Raw genomic sequence first — 27,200 nt, 5'->3', positions numbered from 1 at the left:
ATACACACAAACATATTAAACAGTGGGCTTTCTAACAATTGGGAAGGTTTGTGTCATGTTTGTCCTCAAACAAAAAACATACTAAAACAAAACAAGTATTTTCCCCCCCATCTTTTTCCTTTTTCAATCCTTTTTTAAAAAATGCTCCAGGGAGCCACTAGGGCGGCACTAAAGAGCTTTACCTTAACCACAGATATTTAAATTATTTAAAAAAAAATTCCTGGATGACATTCTGACAATGAAATTGCTTTTGTGTCCAAATATTGGGGTCTTTTTTAAGCTTGTTTAACTTATGCACGAGAGTAATGACCTGTGATTAATCACGATTAATCCAAATTTAAAAGTGTGATTAATGGCAATAAAACAAATAATTATGTCAGAGCACTCGTAACGATGTAATATATGTTCACCTCATTATGTAATGATGCCACATTTTTTAGTAACATTCTTGAATGTATTTTGTCATCAACTTTGACACTTTTTATAATAACTTTGAAATTGTTACTACTAAATAGAACAAAATGTAACAATATGGTGCATTATGTAATGATTCATTGAATCACATGCCATAATTAAAAAGAACTGCAACGCAAAGCATCAAATATTTAGATTTACATCGCAACATTTTTGAAAAAAAAACATGCAATTATTTTCTGTTTCATATTTGTATTAGTGTTTTTTATTCTCAGTTTTATGGAGCGCCAACTGAGACAACATGAGTTAACTAAATAACTCTTTGAAATATTACTTAAATGTGTCATTATTTAATTCAAATTGGAATTAGTGTTGTGTTATTAAATGTATCATTAATTTATGTAAAATTAAATGTAGTTATTGAATTGTTCTATGATTGAATTATTTCACGTTGAAATTATCTATCGATTTCATTATCTCATGATTTATTATGGTCACATATTTATTTAAATATGTATTTATTATTAAATTGTGTCCCATTTGGCCCTCCAAATAGTCTCATGTATGGTATTATCATAACATTATCCATATAGTATGAGTACCTTCCAATATTTCAGTGCACTTGTAATTTTCATGTCAGTAGGTGTAACTTTTGTTTCTTACAATCACAATCTTAATTAATCAATAAAGTCACATTTGATTACAATTACCGCATTTTTCGGACTATAAAGGCGCACTTAGAATCATTTAATTTTCTCAAAACTCGCCTAACTTACGGAATAATTTTGGTTGTGCTGACCGACATCTAAGCCATTTTATTTGTTACATGGTGTAATGATAAGTGTGAGCAGTAGATGGCAGTCACACATTAGAGATACGTGTAGACTGCAATATGATGGCAGTCAAACATAAGAGATATGTGTAGACTGCAATATGACTCAAGTAAACAACACCAACATTGTATATGTTCTATCGAAAATATAGAACATTACACACAGCTCAAAAATCTATAAAAATGTTTTAGTACGACTTTGGTAAGCTATGAAGCCGCACCGCTTGATGGATTGTACTGTGCTTCAACATACGAGTATTATCATGGTGTGTGTATAAGGTTAGACATATTATCTGGCGTTTTGTTTCGCAGTGTTATGCAAAACCAACTTTTTTACCTTCTGGTACCTGCTGATCTGTGTGTGGGATCTGCATAAGTCCTGAAAATTTGCATGGGTCCGCTTTTGTAGTCCGTACCGACACCGTAGTCCATAAGCTTCTTCTTTTTCTCTATCTTCTTGTTATGTGACATTCGTCCTTCGCTGTTGCAATTTCTAATATAAAGTAGTGTAAAGTTCTTACTTATATCTGTCAGTAAACTCCCCATGAAAGCACTAAAACATACCGGTGTAGTGAGTTTACATTATTCACCCAAGGAACTTTAGTTATTAGAGAGTTCCGGTTGGATGTTTTTTTCACGGGACACATTTCCCGTTGTTGTTGCACTAGTGAGCCACGGATGAGGAGATGCTGCTCCGTTATCGATTGAAGTAAAGTCTGAATGTCATTAAAACAGTTAGCTCCATCTTTTGACACTTCTTCCACTCCCGTCCTTGCACGCTACACCGCTACAACAAAGATGACGGAGAAAAGACGCTGACGAAGGTGAGCCACGTAAACAAGACCGCCCACATGAATTTACCATGAATTGATTAACGTGGACCCCGACTTAAACAAGTTGAAAAACTTATTCGGGTGTTACCATTTAGTGGTCAATTGTACGGAATATGTACTGTACTGCGCAATCTACTAATAAAAGTTTCAATCAATCAATCAATTCAATCAATCAATCAATCACAAAACGGCGCATCCTAAAGAGACTGTCAGAAAGCGGCTTGAAGATGGTCTGTAAAACATAATCTATGCAACATTTTGACCAAAGAACCACCATTACATGTTATGTAGACCACAAAGATTTGTTTTCCATTTAGAAAGAAAAAAATAATATGACCCCTTTAATGCGCCTTATAATCCGGTGCGCCCTATAGTCCGGAAAATACGGTAATTCTCATGAAGATTAAATGTTTTTTGCATTCAATGCATTGAGTACTAACTTTTTCAATTATATAAGAAGTTATTATAAAATGGGTCAAAGTTTATCACAAAATGCATTCAAGAATTGTACCACAGAATGTGATGTCATTGCAAAATGAGAGGAAAGGGTATTACATAATGCACCGATATTACATAACAAATACTTATACCTTTGTCAGGTGGTGGCTCTTCCTGCCGTTCCTGTTGTTGTTGTTGTCTCCTGGCCAGTTTCTTCATCTAAACCACACGCATCATCACAGTGTAAGAATGTGCTTAGTCAGCATTATTAGGTGAAGGATGTCTTTCAGTATACTAAAAAGGAACCCCCACTTTTTTTTTAAGCGAGGACCTATGAGGTTTCATGTGCTCTGACATGTCATCAGTTTCCTCTATGAGGAGATAACTACGCTGATTTACACTCTGGCACACACAGCTCCTTTATTATAGGCTGTGTGTGTGTGTGTGTGTGTGTGTGTGTGTGTGTGTGTGTGTGTGTGTGTGTGTTGATGTGTTACCTTGGCTCTTTGGTTCTGGAACCAGACCTGCACGACCCGGACACTAAGGCCAGTCTCTCCTGCCAAGGTCTCCCGGACCTTTTGATTAAAAGATCCAGGAAAAGGAGATTAAAAAGAGAAGGGGGGATTTTTTTCTTCTTTTTTTTTTATACGTAGATAAACAACAGAGGTCTCTTCAAGGTTATTAATGTGTTTTATTGTTGACAAGGTTAACTTAAAATGTCATTTATGTACAAGTCATGAGTTATGTAACATTTTTTAAACCTTAATAATTATGATACAAAACATATTTTGTATCAAACATTTGATGAAATGATGAGTGGGTTTATTATCGTGAGTATACATGGATGCAATTATACTGTATATATATATATATATATATATATATATATATATATATATATATATATATATAGATAGATAGATAGTACTTTATTGATTCCTTCAGGAGAGTTCCCTCAGGAAAATTTAAATTCCAGCAGCAGTGTACAAAATTGTAAAAAGTAAATAATGGGGGTATAAATGGAGACAAAATAGAAAAATATTACAATAGAATAAAAATAAAAAGCAACGATGAGAATAAAAATATAACAGTAAAATAAGAATATAACAAGAGAAACTAGGCAGTAGTGACCATGTTATGAAAAAGTATTTCACTGTTATTGTTTTGCATCCCCTGTCATCCTAGTACCCCTCCCCTCGCCCCCAGAGAGAAGTTGTACAGTCTGATGGCGTGTGGGACAAAGGAGTTTTTGAGTCTATTAGTCCTGCACTTGGGATGAAGCAGTCTAGCACTAAACAGGCTCCTCTGGCTACTGACAACGGTATGCAGAGGGTGACTGGCATCATCCATGATGCTCACTAGTTTTTCCACAGTCCTCTTCTCTGCCACCGTCACCAGTGAGTCCAGTTTTATTCCGATCGTAGAACCGGCCCGCCTGATCAGTTTCTCCAGTCTGGAGCTGTCCTTCTTAGATATGCTGCCCCCCCCCAGCACACTACGATGTAGTACAGAACACTGGCAACCACAGACTGGTAGTACATCCACAAGAGTTTTTTACAGATGTTGAAGGAGTGCAGCCTCCTCAGGAAGTACAGCCTGCTCTGTCCTTTCCTGTACAAGTGGTCTGTGTTAACAGTCCAGTCCAGCTTATTGTCCACCCACACCCCGAGGTACTTGAATGAGTCCACGGTCTGTACCTCGACTCCCTCGATCACAATAGGTTGTGACCTTGGACTCGACCTCCCAAAGTCAATGACCAGCTCCTTGGTCTTTGTCGGATTGACCTGCAAGAGGTTCCTGTGGCACCAGACAACAAAGTCCCTCACCAGCCTCCGAAACTCCTCCTCTCTGCCGTCCCTGATGCACCCGACGATGGCTGTGTCATCCGCATACTTCTGGATGTGACACAGCTCTGAGTTGTAGCAGAAGTCAGCGGTGTACAGGGTGAACAGAAGAAGGGGCCAGCACCGTTCCCTGTGGTGCTCCGGTGCTGCTGATCACAGTGTCAGATGTGATGTCCTTCAGTCTGACGTACTGTGGCCTATCGGTGAGGTAGTCTGAAATCCAGGCAACCAGGCAGGGGTCCACTCGCATTCTGTCCAGCTTGTCCTGGAGAAGGCGGGGCTGGATAGTATTAAAGGCACTCGAGAAGTCCAGGAACAGGATCCTCACAGCGCCATTTCCCTTATCCACGTGTGAGTGGGCTCGGTGCAGCAGGTAAAGGATAGCATCCTCCACACCAACGCCTGCCCGGTACGCAAACTGCAGGCTGTCCTGGGCATGTTGCACCTGTGGTCTGAGGAGGCTGAGAAAGAGCCGCTCCATTGTCTTCATTATATGAGAGGTGAGCGCCACTGGTCTGTAGTCGTTCAGCTCACTGGGGCAGTTCTTTTTGGGAATCGGAACAATGCACGACGTCTTCCAGAGGGTGGGCACTCTCCCCAGCTGCAGGCTGAGGTTGAAGATCCGCTGGAGTGGTTCACCCAGTTCTGCAGCACAGGTCTTCAGGAGTTGGGGGCACACCTTGTCTGGGCCTGCTGCTTTCCTAGGCTGTAGCTTCCTCAGTTGACCTCTGACCTGGTCCGCAGAGATGACTAATGTCTGCGTAGAGGTGGTGGAGGGGGGTGCTTCCATGGCTGGGGGGGAGGTGCGTTGAGGGGAAAAGAAGAGGGGGTGGCTGCGATGGGGAGTGAGGGGTGGAGAGGACACGGGCTGGTTGAAACGGTTGAAGAAGTTATTCATCTCATTGGCCCTCTCTATTATCCCCCCAACAGCTCTGGTCTTTGTCTTGTGGCCTGTGATGGTTTTCACACCTTCCCAGACCTCCCTCATGTTGTTCTGCTGCAGCTTCTGCTCCAGCTTATTCCTGTAGCTGTCCTTAGCCTCCCTCAAGCGTTGTTTCACCTCCCGCTGTGCTGCTCTCATTGCCTCCCTGTCTCCACTCCTGAAGGCAGCTTTCTTCTTGTTGAGGACAGCTTTAACCTCTTGTGTTACCCAGGGTTTGTTATTAGGGTAGCACCGGACAGTCTTAGCAGGGCAGATCACGTCCACGCAGAAGTTGAGGTAATCCGTGAGACAGTGAGTCAGCCCATCAATGTCCTCTCCCTGTGGAAGCAGCACGTCCCAGTCTGTGGTGTTGTAGCAGTCCCTGAGGGCATCTTCCATTTCAGGGGACCACCTCCTCACAGAGCAAGTGTTAACAGGCTGCCTTTGGACCAGGGGGGTGTATTTTGGCTGCAAATGGACAAGATTGTGGTCAGATTTCCCTAGTGGGGGGAGGGGTGTGACCTTGTATGCATCCTTTACATTGGCATAGAGTAGGTCAATTGTCCTCTTGTTTCTTGTGGGACAATCCACAGCCTGGTAAAAAGCAGCTAACGTTGAGTCCAAAGTAGCATGGTTGAAGTCCCCAGAAATGATGAAAAAAGCCTCAGGATGTTTTGTCTGTAGCCTTGATGTGATGGCGTGGATCCTCTCACATGCATTGGCTGCATCTGCCCTCGGGGGAATGTAAACACAGAGGGAGATCACGTGACTGAACTCCCTCGGCAGATAGTATGGCCGAAGGCTAACAGCTAGTAGCTCCAGGTCCGGGCAACACAAGACTTTCTTCACGGAGATGTGTCCCGGGTTACACCAGCGGTTGTTAACGTATATGATGAGCCCCCCACCTTTGCTTTTCCCACAGGCTTTAGTGTCTCTGTCAGCTCTCACTGCGGTGAATCCCTGCAGGTCCACGTTAGCATCCGGTACCAGATGGTTTAGCCATGTTTCCGTGAAGATAAACAGGCTGCTCTCTCGATATGCACGCTGGCTTTTATCTTGTTCGGCAGCGAGTTCACGTTCCCCATGATGACGGAAGGAATGGATGGTTTGTAGCGCCGTCGATATTCCTCTCGCTTAGCCTTTAGCTTAGCCCCCGCTTTGCAGCCCAGAGGATATATATATATATATATGATTTTTATCCTGTAATTGTATACAAAATATTGTTTTATATAAATTCAATTTGTGTATCTGATTGTTATATCTGAATGACCGGTCATAAGCTTTTGCTTCTTCCTGCTCCTTTTTTGACACACAATATTTCTTTTTTTAATTACATTTGTTTACAATATTACTATTGTTTTTTTTTTCAGATGACAATATTGTATTAGAGAAGCTATTTTGTTTGAATTGTGTAGATGGATGGATTGGTTTGAAATAAATGAAATGACATTAATTACAGTTTAAAGTGACATGAAAGGAAATACAAATTTAATGAAGTTGAGTTGAGTTGACCTAAAGTGACATACATTTAAATAAAATTAAATACAAATTAAATTAGGTTTGATTTGGTTAAGTTGAGTTGAGGTGACGTGACATGAAATTAAATGAAAATGAAAATAAATGAAATTAAACTAAATGGAGTTGAGTTGAGTTGCTGTGACATGAAATTAAATAAAATACAAAAATTAAATTGAGATAGTTGACAGTGACATAAAATAAAATAAAAATAAATACAAATTTAATGAAGTTGAGTCGAGTTGATGTGACAAGAAATCAAATAAAACAAATTAAATCTAAATTGAATTCATTTGATTTGATGTGATGGGAAATACAATTAATCAAAATTAAATCAAAATTAAATGAAGTTGATTAAATTAATTTGAGTTGACATAAAATTAAAACAAATAAAATTGAAATTAAATGAAGTTGAGTTGAGTCGAGTTGACATGACGAGAAATTCAATTGAAAAAAATTAATAAAAATGAAGTGAAGTTGAGTTGAATTGGCGTTATGTGATGTGTAATTAAATACAATTTAAAATAAATTAGTTTGATTTGGTTAAGTTGAGTTTAGTTGACGTGACAGGAAATGAAATGAAATGACAGGAAATAAAAATAAATTAAATGAATGGAAATCAAATAAAATAAAGATGAGTTGAGGTGACGTGACTAAAGAACGGAAGAAAATGAACACAGAGAGCCAATTTGTACTTTTTCAAAATCTGAAAAAATTATAAAAACTCGAATTTTCCTCCTAAAGGTCGCTCCTTTTTCCTCACGCCTTGAACTCTGCGTTTTATACAAGGCTGCGGCCAATTTGTGGATTTTTCCGGGCTCGCGAGTTTCACATGCCGCCAATAAATCTTTCCTCGTCCCATCAGGCCAAAGAAATTGCCGAACGAGTCACGGTGGCCCGATGAAATTGTTAACAATACATAAAACGCACTCACGCAATCATTCAGTCGGCCATTTAGCGGGTTATGGACTCACCATCGACGTCAGCTGTTTCAGCGCGCGGGACGGGGAGAAGGACGAAGAGTTAATGATTTTTATGCAGGCACTGTCTTTTGTTGAAATTGTCAATGAACACAAGCGCCTGAGAAAATATTTCATGTTTCAATATGTACACCTGCAACTAATAGACTTGTGCGGCCAACATTTGTACAAAATAAAATTTCTCCAAAAACTCGGTGGGTGCAGCTCTATAGCCCGGAAATTACGGTACTTTTTTCCTCCACTTAAATAATAATTTGGAGTGCACGAGAAAGTGGAAATGAAATCGTAGCTCTTTTTGACCACATTTATTAACACGTTTATTTTGCATGTGTGAGTAATGAGGAGTAAACCGCTCAGTCAGCATTAATAGCGCTGATGTAATATAGCGAAGAAGCGAATGCAGAGGTAGATTAGCTGCTGCATGCTGATCACTCATGATACTTTCAATGCAGCTACTGCCATCTTGTGGAGTTAATTTTAAAAAAATACATCAGGAGGTTGCCTACAGTCACAACCATTTTTTTTTTAACCAGAGGCGCTAATTGGAGCATTGAAACCAGCAAAATAACGTAAAAATATGCAAGACGTTACATATATAGAGGAGAAATATAATTATAGGGAAACATTTTACTTAAAACATCCTGGTAAACATCGTGGACATTTCAACAATGAGGATCTTATTAATCTCATTACTTACCTAACTATTTATACATGAGAAGTTTGATTATTTATGTATTGTTATTTATCTATGTGTATGTGTTACAAATTGAGTACAGGAAGTGAACAAACAAATGTGTTAGAAATTGCTATGAAATGGAAAAGGGGCAGAATGTAATACGTTTTTCTACTTCCTACTCCTTTTTATGTTGTAAAAACAAACTGGAAATATGTGCTGCATCATATTGTAACTGTATGTATGGAAAAAATAAACCAATACCAATATCATAACCATAACATATGTGCTATAATCAATGACATCCAATTTGTACAGTACCTGAAAAGCAAGGCTGGACCTAAACAGAAAGCCACGTCATATTAAGTGTCGACTGAAAGATTTTAACACGACACTTTTCATAGGTAAAAAAAAAAAAGTGTTGTTTTTTTTCTCCAGAAAAAACATTCCTTTAAAGTGCAGCAAAATCTAAGATACATATGTGTCCTTTTTTGCCGCCATCAGAAAAGCAATGTTCTTTAGATCTTGTTTAATAAAAATGAATAACAGAATCCAGGTACAAGCAGGAAGTAAGTGCCGTATTTTTTGGACTATAAGGCGCACTTAAAATCCTTTCATTTTCTCAAAAATAGACAGTGCGCCTTATAACCCGGTGCGCCTAATGTACGGAATCATTCTAGTTGTGCTTACCGACCTCGAAGCTGTTTTATTTGGTACATGGTGTAATGATAAGTGTGACCAGTGGATGGCAGTCACACATAAGAGATACGTGTAGACTGCAATATGACGCCAGTAAACAACACCAAATTTTTAAATGTTCCATTGAAAATAAAGAACGTTACACACGGCGCTCAAAAATCTGTCAAAATGTTTTAGTACGACTTTGAGGCCGCACCGCTTGATGGATTGTCGGCCCATTACGGCTACCGTAGTCAGAGATACCAGTATGGTGTGTGTATAGGGACCGCAAAATGGCACCCATTAGCGGACATATTTTATCTGGCGAAAAACAACTTTTCTTATCCTCTGGTACCTGCTGATGTGTATTTGGGATCTGCATAAGTCCTGAAAATTTGCGAACGTCCGCCATTGTAGTCCGTGCCGATACCGTAGTCGATAAGCTTCTTCTTTTTCACTATCTTCTTGTTATGGGACATTCACCCTCTGCTGTTGCCATTTCTAATACAAAATAGTGTAAAGTTCTAACTTATATCTCGCTATGGAAGCGCTAAAAACTACCGGTATAGTGAGTTTACATAATTCACCCACGGAACTTTAGTTATTAGAGAGTTCCTGTCGGACGTTTTTTCACGGGACACATTTCCGGCGTTGTTGTTGCACTACTGAGCCACGGATGAGGAGATGCTGCTCCGTTGTTGATTTAAATAAAGTGTGAATGTCATTAAAACAGTTAGCTCCATCTTTTGACACTTCTTCCACTCCCGTCCTTCCACGCTACACCGCTACAACAAAGATGACGGGGAGAAGACGCTGTCGAAGGTGAGCCACGTAAATAAGACCGCCCACAAAACGGCGCTTCCTGAAGCGACTGTCAGAAAGCGGCTTGAAGATAATCTGTAAAACATAAACTATGCAACATTTTGACCAAATAGCCACCATTATATGTTATGTAGACCACAAGGAAGTGTTTTATATTTAGAAAAAAATCATAATATGACTCCTTTAATGCGCCTTATAATCTGGTGCGCCTTTTGTATGAAAAAATACCTGAATAGACCCGCTCATCGGCAGTGCGCCTTTTAATCCGGTGCGCCCTATGGTCCAGAAAATACAGTATATTACAACACCTGATAGGAAGTCACCATTTTTTATAGTACATTAATGCACATTAATAAACATGAAATGTTAATGTGCCAAATTGTAGCCAAAGGCTAATTTCCATCTGCAGTTCCCAGTAGGGTCATTGTAACCTTTTTGACCTCGGTGCCCAACTTTTCCACTACAGAGGGGCCCGGGGACCACTCCAATATTAACATTGAATGAGTAATTTTACTCTTGATTAAAATCATATTCAAAAATGATATCTAACCTACTTACAGTTTACTACCTTGTCAAATGATATAAAAGCATGTGTCAATCACAAAGATGATTATTTTTAACAAATAAAACCTTCGGCTCAGGTCAGGCTGATTTGAAAAAGAAGTACTAACCAAATTAACAATACATTTACATACAATTTGTATTATGTTGTGCTAAAATAAATACGCTAAATTAATAATTAATATTTTTCTGAACTAAACTGTCAATAAAATTAAAGTGAAAATACAGCTTCACCACTTTAGTCATCATGTTTGCGCTTAAGAAATGTCTCTACTTTGTAGGGATGATGTTTGATAAGGAATTATCGAGTTCGAGTCTATTATCGAATCCTCTTATCGAACCGATTCCTTATCGATTCTCTTATCGAGTCCAGATAGGTTGTTGTATATGGAAAAAAACGCACAATATTTGGTTTAACAAAAGCTCACTTTTATTATATAATAAAAAAATAAAATCTAATAAATAAATAAATATTGACTGTTACCCACCTAAAAAAATAAAATAAAATAAATAAATATTGACTGTTGTTACCCAAAGTATATTAAGTGGGATTTTTCAGAGAAACAAATATATACAGTAACACAAAAACAAGCTGTCTCTGTGATCACTATAGGTGTATAAATAATAATATAGTGTTAAATAAAATCAGTCCCTTGGGCACAAAACTGAAAATAATACAGCTCTCCAAAAAGTGCACTTCTGCTGCTATTTGACATAACTGTTTGTTATGATGCTTTGACATTTTTGCACTTTATTTCTTTATTGAAAGAACATTCTATGAAGAGAAAAGTTATTTGCAAATGTGGTTACAATGCTAATAAATGAAAAGTTAAAGCTAAAAAAAGAAATACACTTTATTGAGTTAACATTATTTCTTTATGGAGGAAAAATGTTATGAGCTAGAGAATATAACAACTACACTACCCAGCATGCAACGGGAGTTACGAGCATGCGCGGTAGCCCCGAAAAATGTTGTTGCATGTTGCCACGCTGTGAAAGTAAACGTCAAGAACTCAGCCAACACGCCTCGTCTGCATTATTTATAATTAGACAGACAACACATCTACAGTGTGATTTTGTTTTGTTTACAAGGAAAGAAAAACAAAAGTTAAAAAAGGGAGATATGTTGTATATATATGTATGTGCTGCGGTTGCTTTAAGAACGTTGCGACAGCTGCCGTAAAGGAGGTGCGTTGCTATGTTTCCGGTTGGTCGTAAAAGTGTTCATTTGTTTTACCCTGCTAAAATCTCTCAGTAAAGTTATTCGATGGATTATAGCTTTTGTTTTGAACTTTATTACACCTTGGAGCGCTTTTTCCCGTCCATTGTTTTCCTGCTTTCGCTATCTGCGCCTAATGACTGAGCTACATGACGTCATTTCTTGTGATGTCCCACGGAGCATTTCTGGTCGGGACGGGATTCGAATAAAGAATCAACTCTTTTCCTTTACTATAGTGGTCTCGATAACGGGTACGGGTTCTCAAAAAGGGATTCGAGTCCGAGGACTCGGTTCTTTTCTTATCAAACAACCGGGAAAACCGGTTTCGAGTATCATCCCTACTACTTTGTCTGTTTGTTTTTTATTGTCACTACTGCCACAAGTGGTGGGAAAGTGTATTACAACTAAGTACTGCTGCGGCCTATACGGAGCACAGCTGAAAAACAGACATATGACATTCTAGGGGGCGCTCGCAGCCCAACAATGGGCTCTATGGTTAAGAAACACTGTTTTTTGATTGATTGATTAAAACTTTTATTAGTAGATTGCACAGTACAGTACATATTCCGTACAATTGACCACTAAATGGTAACACCCGAATAAGTTTTTCAACTTGTTTAAGTCGGGGTTCACGTTAATCAATTCATGGTATCAACGTCCATCTCTTCGCAGTGCGCCTTATAATCCGGTGCGCCCTATGGTCGGGAAAATACGGTATGTAAATTGCTTTTTTAGTCCTTACCTTACGACAGGGCTTGGATGAGACCTCAAACGAGGCTTTGAAGACGCGTCTTTGCTGGGTGGTCAAGATTGTGCGAGGTCTTTTAGGACGTTTGCTTTCCCGCTCCTCTGATCTGATCCGTCTTCCCGTAACCTTCGCGGACTCTTCCTCTTCGTCCTCAAGGTGGTCGTCATCACTTTTACCTTCATTGATCCAAAAGAGAAAGACTTAACCAGGCACTAATGTAAGAATGGTGCTATTGTGCGGACGTTACCCGTGTCGGACGACGACGAGGTGCCGGCCCCGCAGTGGTAGTCCTCCCTGGCGCACACCGGCCGGCCCCCCTTGAGGATGCAGTGGTCTCCCGTCCTCAGCGGAGCGGAGCACACGTTGCAGGCGAAGCAATGCACGTGGAAGACGGCGGTCCCGGCACGCATCACGAGCTCGCTGGGGGAGATGGCGTCTGTACAGCCGCCGCAACGCACCGCAAACAACCTGGCCGGAGAAGGTGAGAGTTTGTTTTCATGAGGATAGGGTGATGACATGACGTGATCTGTCATTCGGAAGAAGTTGAGAGTAGGGTTGTACGGTATACCGGTATTAGTATAGTACCGCGATACTAATGAATCCTATTCGGTACTATACCGCCTCCGAAAAGTACCGGTTCGCCACACCCACCCTTGTCATTGTCACGTCGTGACATTGCTGGTTTACGAGCAGACGAGCATGTTCGGCAGCGCACAATCAAAGAGTACTTCCAAGCAGACACAGTGTGTAGACAGAAAAGGGAGAACGGACGCATTTTGGCTTAAAAACTAACGATAAAGGTAAAGTTATAACACTGAAACGCCCTCAGGAAGAGGTGCTTTAAGACATGGCTAGCTAGCTAGCGGCTAAAGTCCAGCCGCAGTCTGCAGTGTTGTAGCTACTTCTAATTCCCTAATCCTCGCCTCCATGGCGACAAATAAAGTAAGTTTCTTACAAGTATCATCCCTGCAGGACGAGGAATAGCTAAACATGCTTCACTACACACCGTAACTCACCGGCGTCAAAATGTAAACAAACTCCATTGGTGGATCTACACCTAACATCCACTGTAATGATACCAAGTATAGGAGCGTATCTAGTCGATACTACTATGATTACATCGATATTTTTAGGCATCACACCATCTTCTTTGTTTTTTTTTAATATTTATATTATGTTTATAAAGTCAGGAAATATGTCCCTGGACACTTTGAATATGACCAATGTATGATCATGTAATGACTTGGTATCGGATTCATACCCAAATTTGTGGTATCATCCTAAACTAATGTAAAGTATCAAACAACAGAAGAATAAGTGATTATTACATTTTAACAGAAGTGTAGATAGAACATGTTAAAAGAGAAAGTAAGCAGATATTAACAGTAAATGAACAAGTGGATTAATAATCAATTTTTACAGTTTGTCCCTCATAATTTTGACAAAATAATAGAATGGAAAATGACACAATATGTTACTGCATATGTCAGCAGACTAATTAGGAGTCTTTGTTTGCTTACTTACTAGTAAAAGACAAGTTGTCTTGTATATTCGCTATTTTATTTAAGGACTAAATTGCAATAAGAAACATGTTTAATGTACCCTAAGATTTTTTTGTTAAAATAAAGCCAATAATGCACTTTTTTGTGGTACCCTTTATTCAGAAAAGTACTGAAAAGTATCAAAATACATTTTGGTATCGGGACAACCCGAGATGATAACCGCAGAAACATAGATGGAAATGAATGTGACACTGATGCTTACTACAAATGAGTATTATGATTAATTAAATATATCCAGTGTTGTTTTTGTTTGTTTGTCAGGTGTTTTAAACTTGGAAGTCATCTCTAGAAAGGTTCTGCTGTATGAGGAAGAGACGGCTGACTCGGGGAATGTTGCTGAGGATCTGTCACTCAAAATGCCCAATCATCACCTCCTCCTCCTCCTCCTCCTCCCACTCCCACTCCACTCAGACACATACCCTAAGCATGGCGGGTGTGCGTCTTAGCGCCTGGCAACCAGGAGCGGCGGGCTTAAGCCACACTGCGAGACAGTTGCCCAGGCTCCGGCTGCCGTGTCCGCGGCCCTGCCCTCGGGGAGCGGGGCCAGAAGAGCTCTCGGCAGGCCATGGCTCCAGGCGGCGGGGGGGAATCACATATCCCGGTGGGAGAGGCTGAGCCACCACGCCGAGGAATTATCTGCGGAATTATCCCTAAGTCTGCTCAACCGGAGCGGGACAAAGCCAGAGCCGCCCCCCATAAAGCAGCGGGACAATTGTCCACTGGCTGGCACCGAAACATCTTGGCTCTGTCACGTCATCATCCTGGGGCGGCAAGACTACTTTCTGCACTTCTTTTTTGGCTTTATTGTCACCTCAACTCACTGCCAGCAGCTCTTTCTGCTATGTAACGGTCATTCTTTGTCAGAATACACATCTTTTACATCTGAATGAAATGATTGAACACTCTTAATGTTTGGAAGAATCCACCGCAAAACACACAAGTCAAACATCATGTGAATCAGGGGTGTCCAAAGTGCGGCACGGGGGCCATTTGCATCCCGTAACTCATTTTTTTATTAGTGCATATTAGTGTTGTCCCGTTACCAAAATGTATTTCGAAACTTTTCGGTACTTTTCGATACTTTTCTAAATAAAGGGGACCACAAAAAATTGTATTATTGGCTTTATTTTAACAAAAAATCTTAGGTTACTTAAAACATATGTTTATTATTGCAAGTTTGTCCTTAAATAAAATAGTGAACATACAAGACAACTTTTCTTTTATTACCAAGTAAGCAAACAAAGGTTCCTAATTAGTCTGCTGACATATGCAGTAACATATTGTGTCATTTATCATTCTATTATTTTGTCAACATTATTAAAGACAAGTGGTAGAAACTTCATTATTAATCTACTTGTTCATTTACTGTTAATATCTGCTTACTTTCTCTTTTCACATGTTCTATCTACACTTCTGTTAAAATGTAATAATCACTTATTCTTCTGTTGTTTGATACTTTACATTCGTTTTGGATGATATCACACATTTGGGTATCAATCCGATACCAAGTCATTACAGGATCATACATGGGTCATATTCAAAGTCCTCATGTGTCCAGGGACATATTTCCTGAGTTTATAAACATAAAAAAAAATATAGACGTAATCATAGTAGTATCGACTAGATACGCTCCTGTACTTGGTATCATTACAGTGGATGTTGGGTGTAGATCCACCAATGGTGTTTGTTTACATTTTGACGCCGGTGAGCTACAGTGTGTAGTGAAGCATGTTTAGCTATTCCTCCGCCTGCAGGGAGGATACTTGTAAGAAACGTACTTTATTTGTCGCCATGGAGGCGAGGATTAATGATTTAGAAGTAGCTACAACACTGCAGACTGCGGATGGACTTTAGCCGCCAGCAAACTAGCCATGTCTTAAAGCATCTCTTCCTGAGGGCGTTTCAGTGTAATAACTTCACCTTTATCGTCAGTTTTTAAGCCAAAATGCGTCCGTTCTCCCTTTTCTGTCTACACACTGTGTCTGCTTGTAAGTACTCCGTGATTGTGCGCTGCCGAACATGCTCCTCTGATCGTAAACCAGCAATGTCACGACGTGACAACGACAAGGGTGGGTGTGGCGAACCGGTACTTTTCGGAGGCGGTATAGTACCGAATATGATTCATTAGTATCGCGGAACTATACTAATACCGGTATACTGTACAACCCTAGTCCATAAAGAGGTCAATTTGTGTCTTTATTACAAAACCTATTTTTTACCCTAAATTTATGTAACTGAATTTTTTTGCCTTTGAACTTTGTGAGGTGATTTTTATTTATTTTTTTACATGAAATGATGCTGACAATTTCCTTGACAAAATATGTGTGAGCAAAATTAGTATGTTTAAAAACGCAGTTTGTTAAAATTAGGGATGTCCGATAATGGCATTTTTGCTGATATCCGATATTGTCCAACTCTTAATTACCGAAACCGATATCAACCGATACCGATATATACAGTCGTTGAATTAACACATTATTATGCCTAATTTGGACAACCAGGTATGGTGAAGATAAGGTCCTTTTTTAAAAAATGTATAAAATAAAATAAGATAAATAAATTAAAAACATTTTCTTAAATAAAAAAGAAAGTAAAACAATATAAAAACAGTTACATAGAAACTAGTAATTGATGAAAATGAGTATAATTACCTGTTAAAGGTTAGTACTATTAGTGGACCAGCAGCACGCACAATCATGTGTGCTTACGGACTGTATCCCTTGCAGACTGTATTGATATATATTGATATATAATGTAGGAACCAGAATATTAATAACAAAAAGAAACAACCCTTTTGTGTGAATGAGTGTAAATGGGGGAGGGAGGTTTTTTGGGTTGGTGCACTAATTGTAAGTGTATCTTGTGTTTTTTATGTTGATTTAATAAATACATTTTAAAAAAAACGATACAGATCATTTAAAAAAACGATACCGATAATTTCCGATATTACATTTTAAAGCATTTATCGGACATCTCTAGTTAAAATACAATGTTTTGAATATCCATCCATCCATCCATTTCGAATATCAGTGTAAAAAATGAGTGTATAAATTTCAGTGTAAAAAAATTAGTGCAGAAAAATTCAGCGCTTCAAAACTCAAGACCCACTCCTGGGAAATTAAGACTTGGCTGATTGTGAGACAGGATCAATTGCTTCAATCTTAATTTAGCGGAAGTGAGTCTTGAGTTTCGAAACAACGAATATTTCTGCACTGAATTTTGAAAGCCTGTATTTTAACAAACTGAATTTTTAAACCAAGATTTTGCCAACCAAATTTTATTAAATGAAAAAAAAATCAGTTGAAAATAATCAAACTCAGTGGCAAAAAAAACACCATTCGTGTATAAAGACACAATTTAACCTTCATGGCCAGCGACACATTCTCCACCGGTGCTATTCAACTGCCGGCTCGGGGGCCAAATCCAGCCGGAGAAATACACCATACCGTCCCCCGAGTTCGTACTCAATACTCGCCATTCTGATACAGTTGTTGCATTGTGCAGGTGTTTCTAATATAGTGACAAAGTGACATCCGATACGGACAAACATTCCTCTGACTCTTGCTAGGATGTGCGGTTGTCGGGGGAAACGGTGAAGCCCATCCTGAGGGGGCTCAGTCGAGAGGGTCAGCGCTTGACCCGTGTGCGGTCTGGCCCGCAGACCTTGGCGGTATGCACTTCAATATGGCCGACACGCCGCGTGCCGACATTCCTGTGGCCGCTGGACAAGAATCAGTCAATGGAGGACATACTTGGAATATTTCTGGGTTTCCGTGCCACGCAACGTCCTTAATGCGACTCTACGGCCTATTTTCCGCTGCATGGTACCAGCTTGCAGTTCCATTGACAACAAAAACAGGTACAAACGGTCTGCTGGGTTCCATGCAGATAACGTAAAGCACTGCTGGTCGCTCATCGGTCGACAAGATTGTTTTGTATTTTTTAGAAATTACCAAAATAAAGGCTTGTACTTCACAGTCTACGCCAGAGGTGTCAAACCTGGTTTTATTCGGCCCGCATGATGAGATTTCTAAGTATTAAAATGAACTGCTTTTTTTTGGAACGAAAGAAACTGCTGTTCTAAATGTGTCCACTGGATGTCACAATAGAAATTCTGTCAGGCAAGCAAACGGTTTACAGTATACCGGGGCCGAGCAAGGGGTACACAGTAAAGGGGGACTGTGGCTCCTCCTCCTCGACCCACATGAAACTTAGAACTTGCCGTTTTATGTCTTCTGCTTCGAAAACATCGTCATTTGGCACCCTCGTTGCCCCAAAATGTCTCTGTCAAACACAAGAAAAGTGAACTTAATCCTTTTAAATACTTTTTACCTTCGTTTCTTAAGGTTTGTTGAGTTAGCACTGGATTGATACGTGGACACGACAAACGAGATATTAGATACTTTGAAGAGTGTGTTTTTTGTTCAATCCCAGAAAGACTGTGACTAAGGCCATATCTACACTAAGTCGTTTAACCCCTTAAAGGAATAATTATGTAGCATAATCCCCGTTTCAGCCACACTAAACCAGCGTTTAAGGTCGCCCTCCTTGGACAAATTTTTACACGGGTAAGTCAGCCGTGTAATTCTTGAATCTCCGGCAGTTAGCTTTGTATGGACTCATTGATCGTTCACAAAGTGAGTTCACAGAGGAAGTGGCGCCAGAAAGACCACGCCCACACAGGAAGTGACATCAGAAAGAACGCGCCACAACCAGCTTTATAATAAAGCGGTTTCGTAACTCGGAGCTAACCACTGGAAAAATGGAGGCGAGTCATCCAGACATGCCCGTGTTTCTCCTTCCTCTACATGTACAGACGCTTGTGGAAATCACACATGAATACCTTAAGAGAAAGCGATTGCAGCTATTTGGGATACAACACTTCTCAGACGGCAAGAGAACTTTCCAATGTCCGGCCGGGTCAGCTGTGTTTCTACTTAGGGAAAAACTTTGTCCATTTGTCGAAGGAGAGACAACGAGAATGCGAGCTCCCGTGGATGTGATAAAAAAAGGTAGCGTGTGCTTTGAATTACCTGGCCGTCGAGGAAAACGGCGAATGCATTTGGACTGTCAAAGCAGGCTGTATCAGTGACTGTCCGCCATGTATGTCGCAGACTCAACGTCTAGGTCCAGAGTATACGAAGTCACCAAAAACGAATGGACAATGAAGGTGAAGGCAAAAGAGTGAGGAGTGTCCTGACCAGATATCTAGATCCCTAGTTTGATTGACGTAAATGTTCTTTATCACATTGTTTACGTGTCTAATAAAGATTTGATTCATTTATGATGGCTCAGGTAGGGATGATACTCGAAACCGGTTTTCCCGGTTGTTCGATAAGAAAAGAACCGAGTCTTCGGACTCGAATCCCTTTGTGAGAACAGGTACCCGTTATCGAGACCACTATAGTAAAGAAAAAGAGTTGGTTCTTTATTCTCGGAACAAATCCCGTCCCGACCAGAAATGCTCCGTGGGACGTCACAAGAAATGACGTCACGTAGCTCAGTCATTAGGCGCAGATGGCGAAAGCAGGAAAACAATGGACGGGAAAAAGTGCTCCAAGGTGTAATAAAGTTCAAAACAAAAGGTATAATCCAATGAATAACTTTACTGAGAGATTTGAGCAGGGTACAAACACATGACCAACACTTTTACCACCAACCGGAAACATAGCAACCAGGCTAGCAACGCACCTCCTTTACGGCAGCTGTCGCAACGTTCTTAAAGCAACCGCAGCACATACATATATATACAACATATCTCCCTTTTTCAACTTTTGTTTTTCTTTCCTTGTAAACAAAAGAAAATCACACTGTATATGTGTTGTCCGTCTAATTATAAATAATGCAGAAGAGGCGTGTTGGCTGAGTTCTTGACGTTTACTTTCACGGGTGACGACATGCAACAACACTTTTCGGGGCTACCGCGCATGCTCGTCACTCCCGTTGCATGCTGGGTAGTGTAGTTGTTATATTCCCTAGCTCATAACATCTTTCCCCCTATAAAGAAATAATGTTAACGCAATAAAGTGTATTTCTTATTTTAGCTTTAACTTTTTATTTTTTAGCATTGTAACCACATTTGCAAACAATTTTTCTATTCATAGAATTTTCTTTCAATAAAGAAATAAAGTGCAAAAATGTCAAAGCATCATAACAAACAGTTATGTCAAATAGCAGCAGAAGTGCACTTTTTGGAGAGCTGTATTATTTTAAGTTTTGTGCCCAAGGGACTGATTTTATTTAACACTATATTATTATTTATACACCTATAGTGATCACAGAGACAGCTTGTTTTTGTTTTAACTTATATATTTGTTTTTCTGAAAAATCCCACTTAATATACTTTGGGTAACAACAGTCAATATTTATTTATTTTATTTTATTTTTTTAGGGGGGTAACAGTCAATATTTATTTATTTTTTAGATTAAATTGTTTTCTTATATAATAAAAGTGAGCTTTTGTTAAACCAAATATTGTGTGTTTTTTTTTCCATATACAACAACCTATCTGGACTCGATAAGAGAATCGATAAGGAATCGGTTCGATAAGAGGATTCGATAATAGACTCGAACTCGATAATTTCTTATCAAACATCATCCCTAGGCTCAGGTGTGATTCACTATAATTGGGTCCCACAGCAAACTGGATTCCAGTTAATTGAAACACCACAACACTGGATATTGTTCAGATAAGTTACATTTAAGAACTTGCACACAAAGCAACACTGGAGGTGACTATGATGTGCGCATTTTCCACGCATGCGTACTAGGTCGTGTTGCGCCTGCGGACATAGGGGGGCGGGGGTCTTAAACAGTGGCATTGTGGTATGGCGTAGTGGGTAGAGCGGCCGTGCCAGAAACCTGAGGGTTGCAGGTTCGCTCCCCGCCTCTTGAAATCCAAATCGCTGCCGTTGTGTCCTTGGGCAGGACACTTCACCCTTGCCCCCGGTGCCGCTCACACTGGTGAATGAATGATGAATGAATGGTAGGTGGTGGTCGGAGGGGCCGCAGGCGCAAACTGGCAGCCTCGCTTCCGTCAGTCTACCCCAGGGCAGCTGTGGCTACAAATGTAGCTTACCACCACCAGGTGTGAATGAATGAAGGGTTCCCACTTCTCTGTGAGCGCTTTGAGTATCTAATAATAGAAAAAGCGCGATATAAAATCTAATCCATTATTATTATTATTATTATTATTGTTGTGTGTGGACACGGATAAGGTTAGGTGTTATTTACCCTGGATAACCTTATCCGGCTTAGTGTAAACAGGGCCTTAAAGTTTAATCCTGGCTTTGTAGATACACTGAGACCTTCTCTAAGCTCATGGTGTTTTTGAAACTGCACCAATTTCCTCAGAATTTTCAACAAACTTGAAGTGTTTTTTGTCCAGAGGATTATTTGTGATTTGTATGTTTTTTTAAATGTGCTCGTTCTTAACCTATTGTTACTATAACAATCTACAAGGTTAAGGTTGCTTCTCTTTCTTCCCCTCCATTTTTCTGCATTCTTTCGTATGTCAAGTTATCATTACGTATATGTATTGTTGCATTTGAACAATTGTATTGTTGATAATAAAGGTAAAGTACTGGTATTGTTTATTATCAATAGCACTATTTCTATTGGTATTCATATTGCTCCATTTTTAGTGTAATAATGCTCATTGTCATTTCTGTATTTTTTTTTTTTTTTTTTAATTTTCGCTAACTGCTTATTTGCTATTACTTTTACCATCATATTTGTACATGTCGTATTTGCTGATGTTGCTCTGTTGTTGTTGTTGTTGTTGATGTGTTTGCTGTTGTTGTTTTTGTCTCTCTGTCTAATCCCCCTCTTGTCCCCACAATTCCCCCCTCTGTCTTCCTTTTTCTCTCTTTCTATCCCCTCCTGCTCCGGCCCGGCTGCACCAAATGATAATATAAATACATTTAATAAAGTCAAAATACTAGTAAGGCAACAAGAGAAGTATCCTACACTTCTCTTTTGTAAAGTAAATCTGAACAGCCGATATGGGCATCTACATCTGCTATATGATTTGCCCGAGAAGCTGGGCAGGACAAAAAAAAAAAAAAAAAAAAATGTGCTCGTTCTATTTTTGGCCAAAGTAAAACAAAGAAAACAACCTGGAGTAGTCTTTATTTTTAAGTTATCATGCCATGATTTTACCATTCCGGCCCACTTGGGAACAGATTTTCCTCCATGCGGGCCCTGAGCTAAAATGAGTTTGACACCCCTGGTCTACGCTTTAAATCTACACACACATTCTTGCATCACACGAGAGCGAGACTAGACTGGTCCGGTCTAGTGGACAGAAACGGATCTTGTTTCTGGATCAGGTGAGGCAGGATGCTTTATGTCAGATGCGAGGGTCAAGTGCATTGCCAGTCATGTGACCAGTCCTAGCCAACCGCTCAGCAACATCTGGTAGACGTGGTGAGAAAGCCTCATTTTGCCAGGAGGACACTGGACAGTGCGTGGTGGGGTTGGGGGGGCCGGGGGGACTGGTACCAGCCAGAGAGCGGTGGTGTGTTAGATGTGGCGACGTGAAATCTCTTAGGCGGAGCTTTGGCAGCGGGCCTCCTGCTAATTGGTCAGGTTAGATATTTCACGGTCGGCCGGGTTGTCGTCCCATAGCGCCACACACGGGCCGCTTTCAGAGCAGCTTTCCAGATGTCGCCAGCACCCCTGGTGCTCGCTGTCGGCCAAAGTCGGGACGCAGCAGACCCCGGACATATGTCCTATACGGCACCTTAGAAAAAGATGCTCCCCTTATATATGCCTCAAATAAACTCTCCTAAAAACATCCTTTCAAAGTTGCTCAACTGCAAAAAAATAGTTTCAGTTTCAGTTTATTCCGAACATGCATGCGATACAATGTAATGCATCACATTTTTCCAGTTGTTTCAGGAAGAAGCTGAGCTTATTTAAACCTACCCCTTTTCATACCATAGCAATTCTATCCCAGTTCCTTGTTCTCTGTAACAGAACAGTGAATAAATAAATAATAAAGAAATAATATACCATAGTAAGTAAACAAATATTAAATACATAAATAATCTTTATCTAAAGCAGGGATGTCAAACGTATGGTCCGAGGGCCGGATCAGGTTTTATCTGCCCCGCGGGATGAGATTGCTAAGTATAAAAATTAACCTGAAATTTTGGAATGAAATAAGCTGCTGTTTCTAAATGTGTCCACTGGATGTCGCAATAGCAATTCTTTGTATCTTTGTAGATGATGCTACATATGTATAAAATAAACCACATGATGTTAGCGCATCAGTCGAAGAAAATGATAAAACTACATAAATAACATACTGTAATTTATCTTGATGGATTGAAAATGAACACCAATGAGTTGACTGATGAACATATCACATAATTTATTCAGAAAATATAAATAACGACAAATAAAGATAGAATTAATCAATCAATCAATCAATCAATGTTTATTTATATAGCCCTAAATCACAAGTGTCTCAAAGGGCTGTACAAGCCACAACGACATCCTCGGTACAGAGCCCACATACGGGCAAGGAAAAACTCACCCCAATTAACCGCAACATGTAAGTGCAAAAAAAAACAAACCTACAACATTATGATTTGTACATTTTCAGAATGTGCTTGTTCTATTTGTAAACAAAGATCTGAAGTTGTCTTTATTTTTAAGTTATCGTGCCGTGATTTTACCAGTCCGGCCCACTTGAGAGTAGATATTTCTAAAGATAGTGAAGGACTACGGTCTTTATTTTTCATTTTCATCACACAAAACGTTACTTCACATTCAGACATGTCATACTTACAGTAATAAAGTCATACAACTGACCAAAAGCTGGCTGTTTTTAAGGACCTACTGCAAAAATGCCAGTCAAAGATCCTTCATGTAACAGGAAAACTACCGTTTTAAAGGACCAAAAGCACCAGTCAAAGATCATCTGTACAACAGGATGGCTTTGCTATTTTTAGGAATCTGCTACAAAATGCTAATCACAGATCCTCTGTGTGACAGGAGGGCTCTACTGTTTATAAGGACCTACTGTAAAAACGCCAGTCAAAGATCCTCTATGTGACAGGAAAATTGTGCTGTTAAAAAAGGACCTACTGCAAAAATGCCAGTCAAAAATCCTCTATTTGACAGGAACGCTGTGCTGTTAAATAATGACCTACCGCAAAAACACTAGTCAAAGATCTTCTATGTGACAGGAACACAGCTGTTTTTAGGAACCTACTCTAAAAATGCAAGTCAAAGATCCTCTATGACAGGAACACTGCCGTTTTTAAGGAATTTTGGCAAAAATGCAAGTCAAAGATCCAATATGACAGGAACACTGCTGTTTTTAGGAACCTACTCTAAAAATGCAAGTCAAAGATCCTCTATGACAGGAAAACTGCTGTTTTTAAGGACTTTTAGCAAAAATGAAAGTCAAAGAGCCTATGACAGGAACACTGCTGTTTTAGGAACCTACTCTAAAAATGCAAGTCAAAGATCCTCTATGACAGGAACACTGCTGTTTTTAGGAACCTACTCTAAAAACGCAAGTCAAAAATTCTATATGACAGGAACACTGCTGTTTTTAGGAACTTACTCCAAAAACACAAGTCAAAGATCCTATATGACAGGAACACTGCTGTTTTTAGGAACCTACTCTAAACATGCAGGTCAAATATTCTCTATGTCAGGAACACTGCTGTTTTAGGGACCTTTAGCAAAAATGCAAGTCAAAGATCCTATATGACAGGAACACTGCTGTTTTTAGGAACCTACTTTAAAAATGCAAGTCAAAGATCCTCTATGACAGGAACACTGCTGTTTTTAAGGACTTTTAGCAAAAATGAAAGTCAAAGATCCTATGACAGGAACACTGCTGTTTTTAGGAACCTACTCTAAAAATGCAAGTCAAAGATCCTCTATGACAGGAACACTGCTGTTTTTAGGAACCTACTCTAAAAACGCAAGTCAAAAATTCTATATGACAGGAACACTGCAGTTTTTAGGAACTTACTCCAAAAACACAAGTCAAAGATCCTATATGACAGGAACACTGCTGTTTTTAGGAACCTACTCTAAACATGCAGGTCAAATATTCTCTATGTCAGGAACACTGCTGTTTTAGGGACCTTTAGCAAAAATGCAAGTCAAAGATCCTATATGACAGGAACACTGCTGTTTTTAGGAACCTACTCTAAAAATGCAAGTCAAAGATCCTCTATGACAGGAACACTGCTGTTTTTAAGGACTTTTAGCAAAAATGAAAGTCAAAGATCCTATGACAGGAACACTGCTGTTTTTAGGAACCTACTCTAAAAATGCAAGTCAAAGATCCTCTATGACAGGAACACTGCTGTTTTTAGGAACCTACTCTAAAAACGCAAGTCAAAAATTCTATATGACAGGAACACTGCAGTTTTTAGGAACTTACTCCAAAAACACAAGACAAAGATCCTATATGACAGGAACAGTGCTGTTTTTGTGAACCTACTCTAAAAATGCAAGTCAAAGATCCTCTATGACAGGAACACTGCTGTTTTTAGGAACCTACTCTAAAAACGCAAGTCAAAAATTCTATATGACAGGAACACTGCAGTTTTTAGGAACTTACTCCAAAAACACAAGTCAAAGATCCTATATGACAGGAACAGTGCTGTTTTTGTGAACCTACTCTAAACATGCAAGTCAAATATTGTCTATGACAGGAACACTGCTGTTTTAGGGACTTTTGGCAAAAATGCAAGTCAAAGATCCTATATGACAGGAACACTGCTGTTTTTAGGAACCTACTCTAAAAACGCAAGTCAAAGATCATATATATGTCAGGAAAACTGCTGTTTTTAATGATCTTAAGCAAAAATGCAAGTCAAAGATCCTCTATGACAGGAACACTGCTGTTTTTAGGAACTTACTCTAAAAACACAAGTCAAAGATCCTATATGACAGGAACACTGCTGTTTTTAGGAACCTACTCTAAAAATGCAAGTCAAATATCCTCTATGACAGGAACACTGCTGTTTTTAAGGACCTTTGGCAAAAATGCAAGTCAAAGATCATACATGACAGGAACACTGCTGTTTTTAAGGCCCTTTAGCAAAAATGCAAGTCAATGATCCTATATGACAGCAACACTGCTGTTTTTAGGAACCTACTCTAAAAACGCAAGTCAAAGATCCTCTATATGACAAAAACAGCAGTTTTTAAGGACATTTAGCAAAAATGCAAGTCAAAGATCCTCTATGACAGGAACACTGCTGTTTTAAGGAACCTACTCTAAAAACGCAAGTCAAAGATCCTCTATGACAGGAACACTGCTGTTTTTAGAAACCTACTTTAAAAACGCAAGACAAAGATCCTATATAAAAGGAACACTGCTGTTTTTAAGCACCTTTAGCAAAAACGCAAGTCAAAGATCCTATATGACAGGAACACTGCTGTTTTTAAGCACCTTTAGCAAAAACGCAAGTCAAAGATCCTATATGACAGGAACACTGCTGTTTTTAAGGACCTTTAGCAAAAATGCAAGTCAAAGATCCTCTATATAACAGGAGCATGCAGCGGTTTCTGGTCGATTACGGCTGTTTTTAAAAGTTTGCTGTTGACTTCAGGCACCTTGTCCCAGTCCTCTAGCTTACAGATCAAGGTGACAGTGGGGGGAAGGGGTGGGGGGGGTTTTAAGCCTCACACGTGCACAAAAAACACCTTCACACACACACTCACGCACGTACACACACACACACAGGCAGACACATTGTCAAAATGTGTTAAAATTGTGAGGTCCACTGGCCTGCTCGCTGCAAGCTGGGGCCAACATATGGTGAAGAGGTGCACCCACCACCATCACACCACACACTGTCAAACATTACAAAGACAACACAATCCACTTTTCTAGCATTTACCTTATTTTGAAAAGCAAAAAGCCTCAAGGTGCTCGTGTGCATATCGACTCAAAGGATTCCACCAAGTAAAACAATAAATGGCACGTTAAGAGTAGTGCATGCATGAAAGTGTTAATCAGGCAACATCTGTCATTTGGCCGGTTTACCTGTGCCATCACTTTATGACACAACACTACATTACTGCAACTTTGCTGACTCTTCAGGAAAAACATCTGTAAAAATGCCAAACTTGTCACTGACAGTTTGGTTATGTCCGGGGTTTTCTCTGTGTTTGTGTT

At 39.6% G+C, this 27,200-nt stretch overlaps 1 protein-coding gene across 1 annotated transcript in view; it reads right to left on the bottom strand.

Annotated features, from left to right (window-relative positions):
* Window positions 1-27,200, bottom strand: part of LOC133644754 (LIM homeobox transcription factor 1-alpha-like) — a 34,164-nt gene that overhangs the window by 2,658 nt on the left and 4,306 nt on the right. Inside the window, exons 3-6 of the mRNA XM_062039479.1 lie at window positions 12,727-12,947; window positions 12,474-12,655; window positions 3,015-3,092; window positions 2,670-2,736 (exon numbers count right to left, since the gene is read on the bottom strand). Coding sequence (XP_061895463.1) covers window positions 2,670-2,736; window positions 3,015-3,092; window positions 12,474-12,655; window positions 12,727-12,947 — 548 coding nt within the window. The remainder of the gene's footprint in view (window positions 1-2,669; window positions 2,737-3,014; window positions 3,093-12,473; window positions 12,656-12,726; window positions 12,948-27,200) is intronic.

This window comes from Entelurus aequoreus, linkage group LG27 (assembly GCF_033978785.1).
Source record: "Entelurus aequoreus isolate RoL-2023_Sb linkage group LG27, RoL_Eaeq_v1.1, whole genome shotgun sequence".
NCBI lineage: Eukaryota > Metazoa > Chordata > Actinopteri > Syngnathiformes > Syngnathidae > Entelurus > Entelurus aequoreus.
The sequence above is the reverse complement of the archived record's forward strand: the minus strand, read 5'-3'. Positions and strand labels throughout refer to the sequence as shown.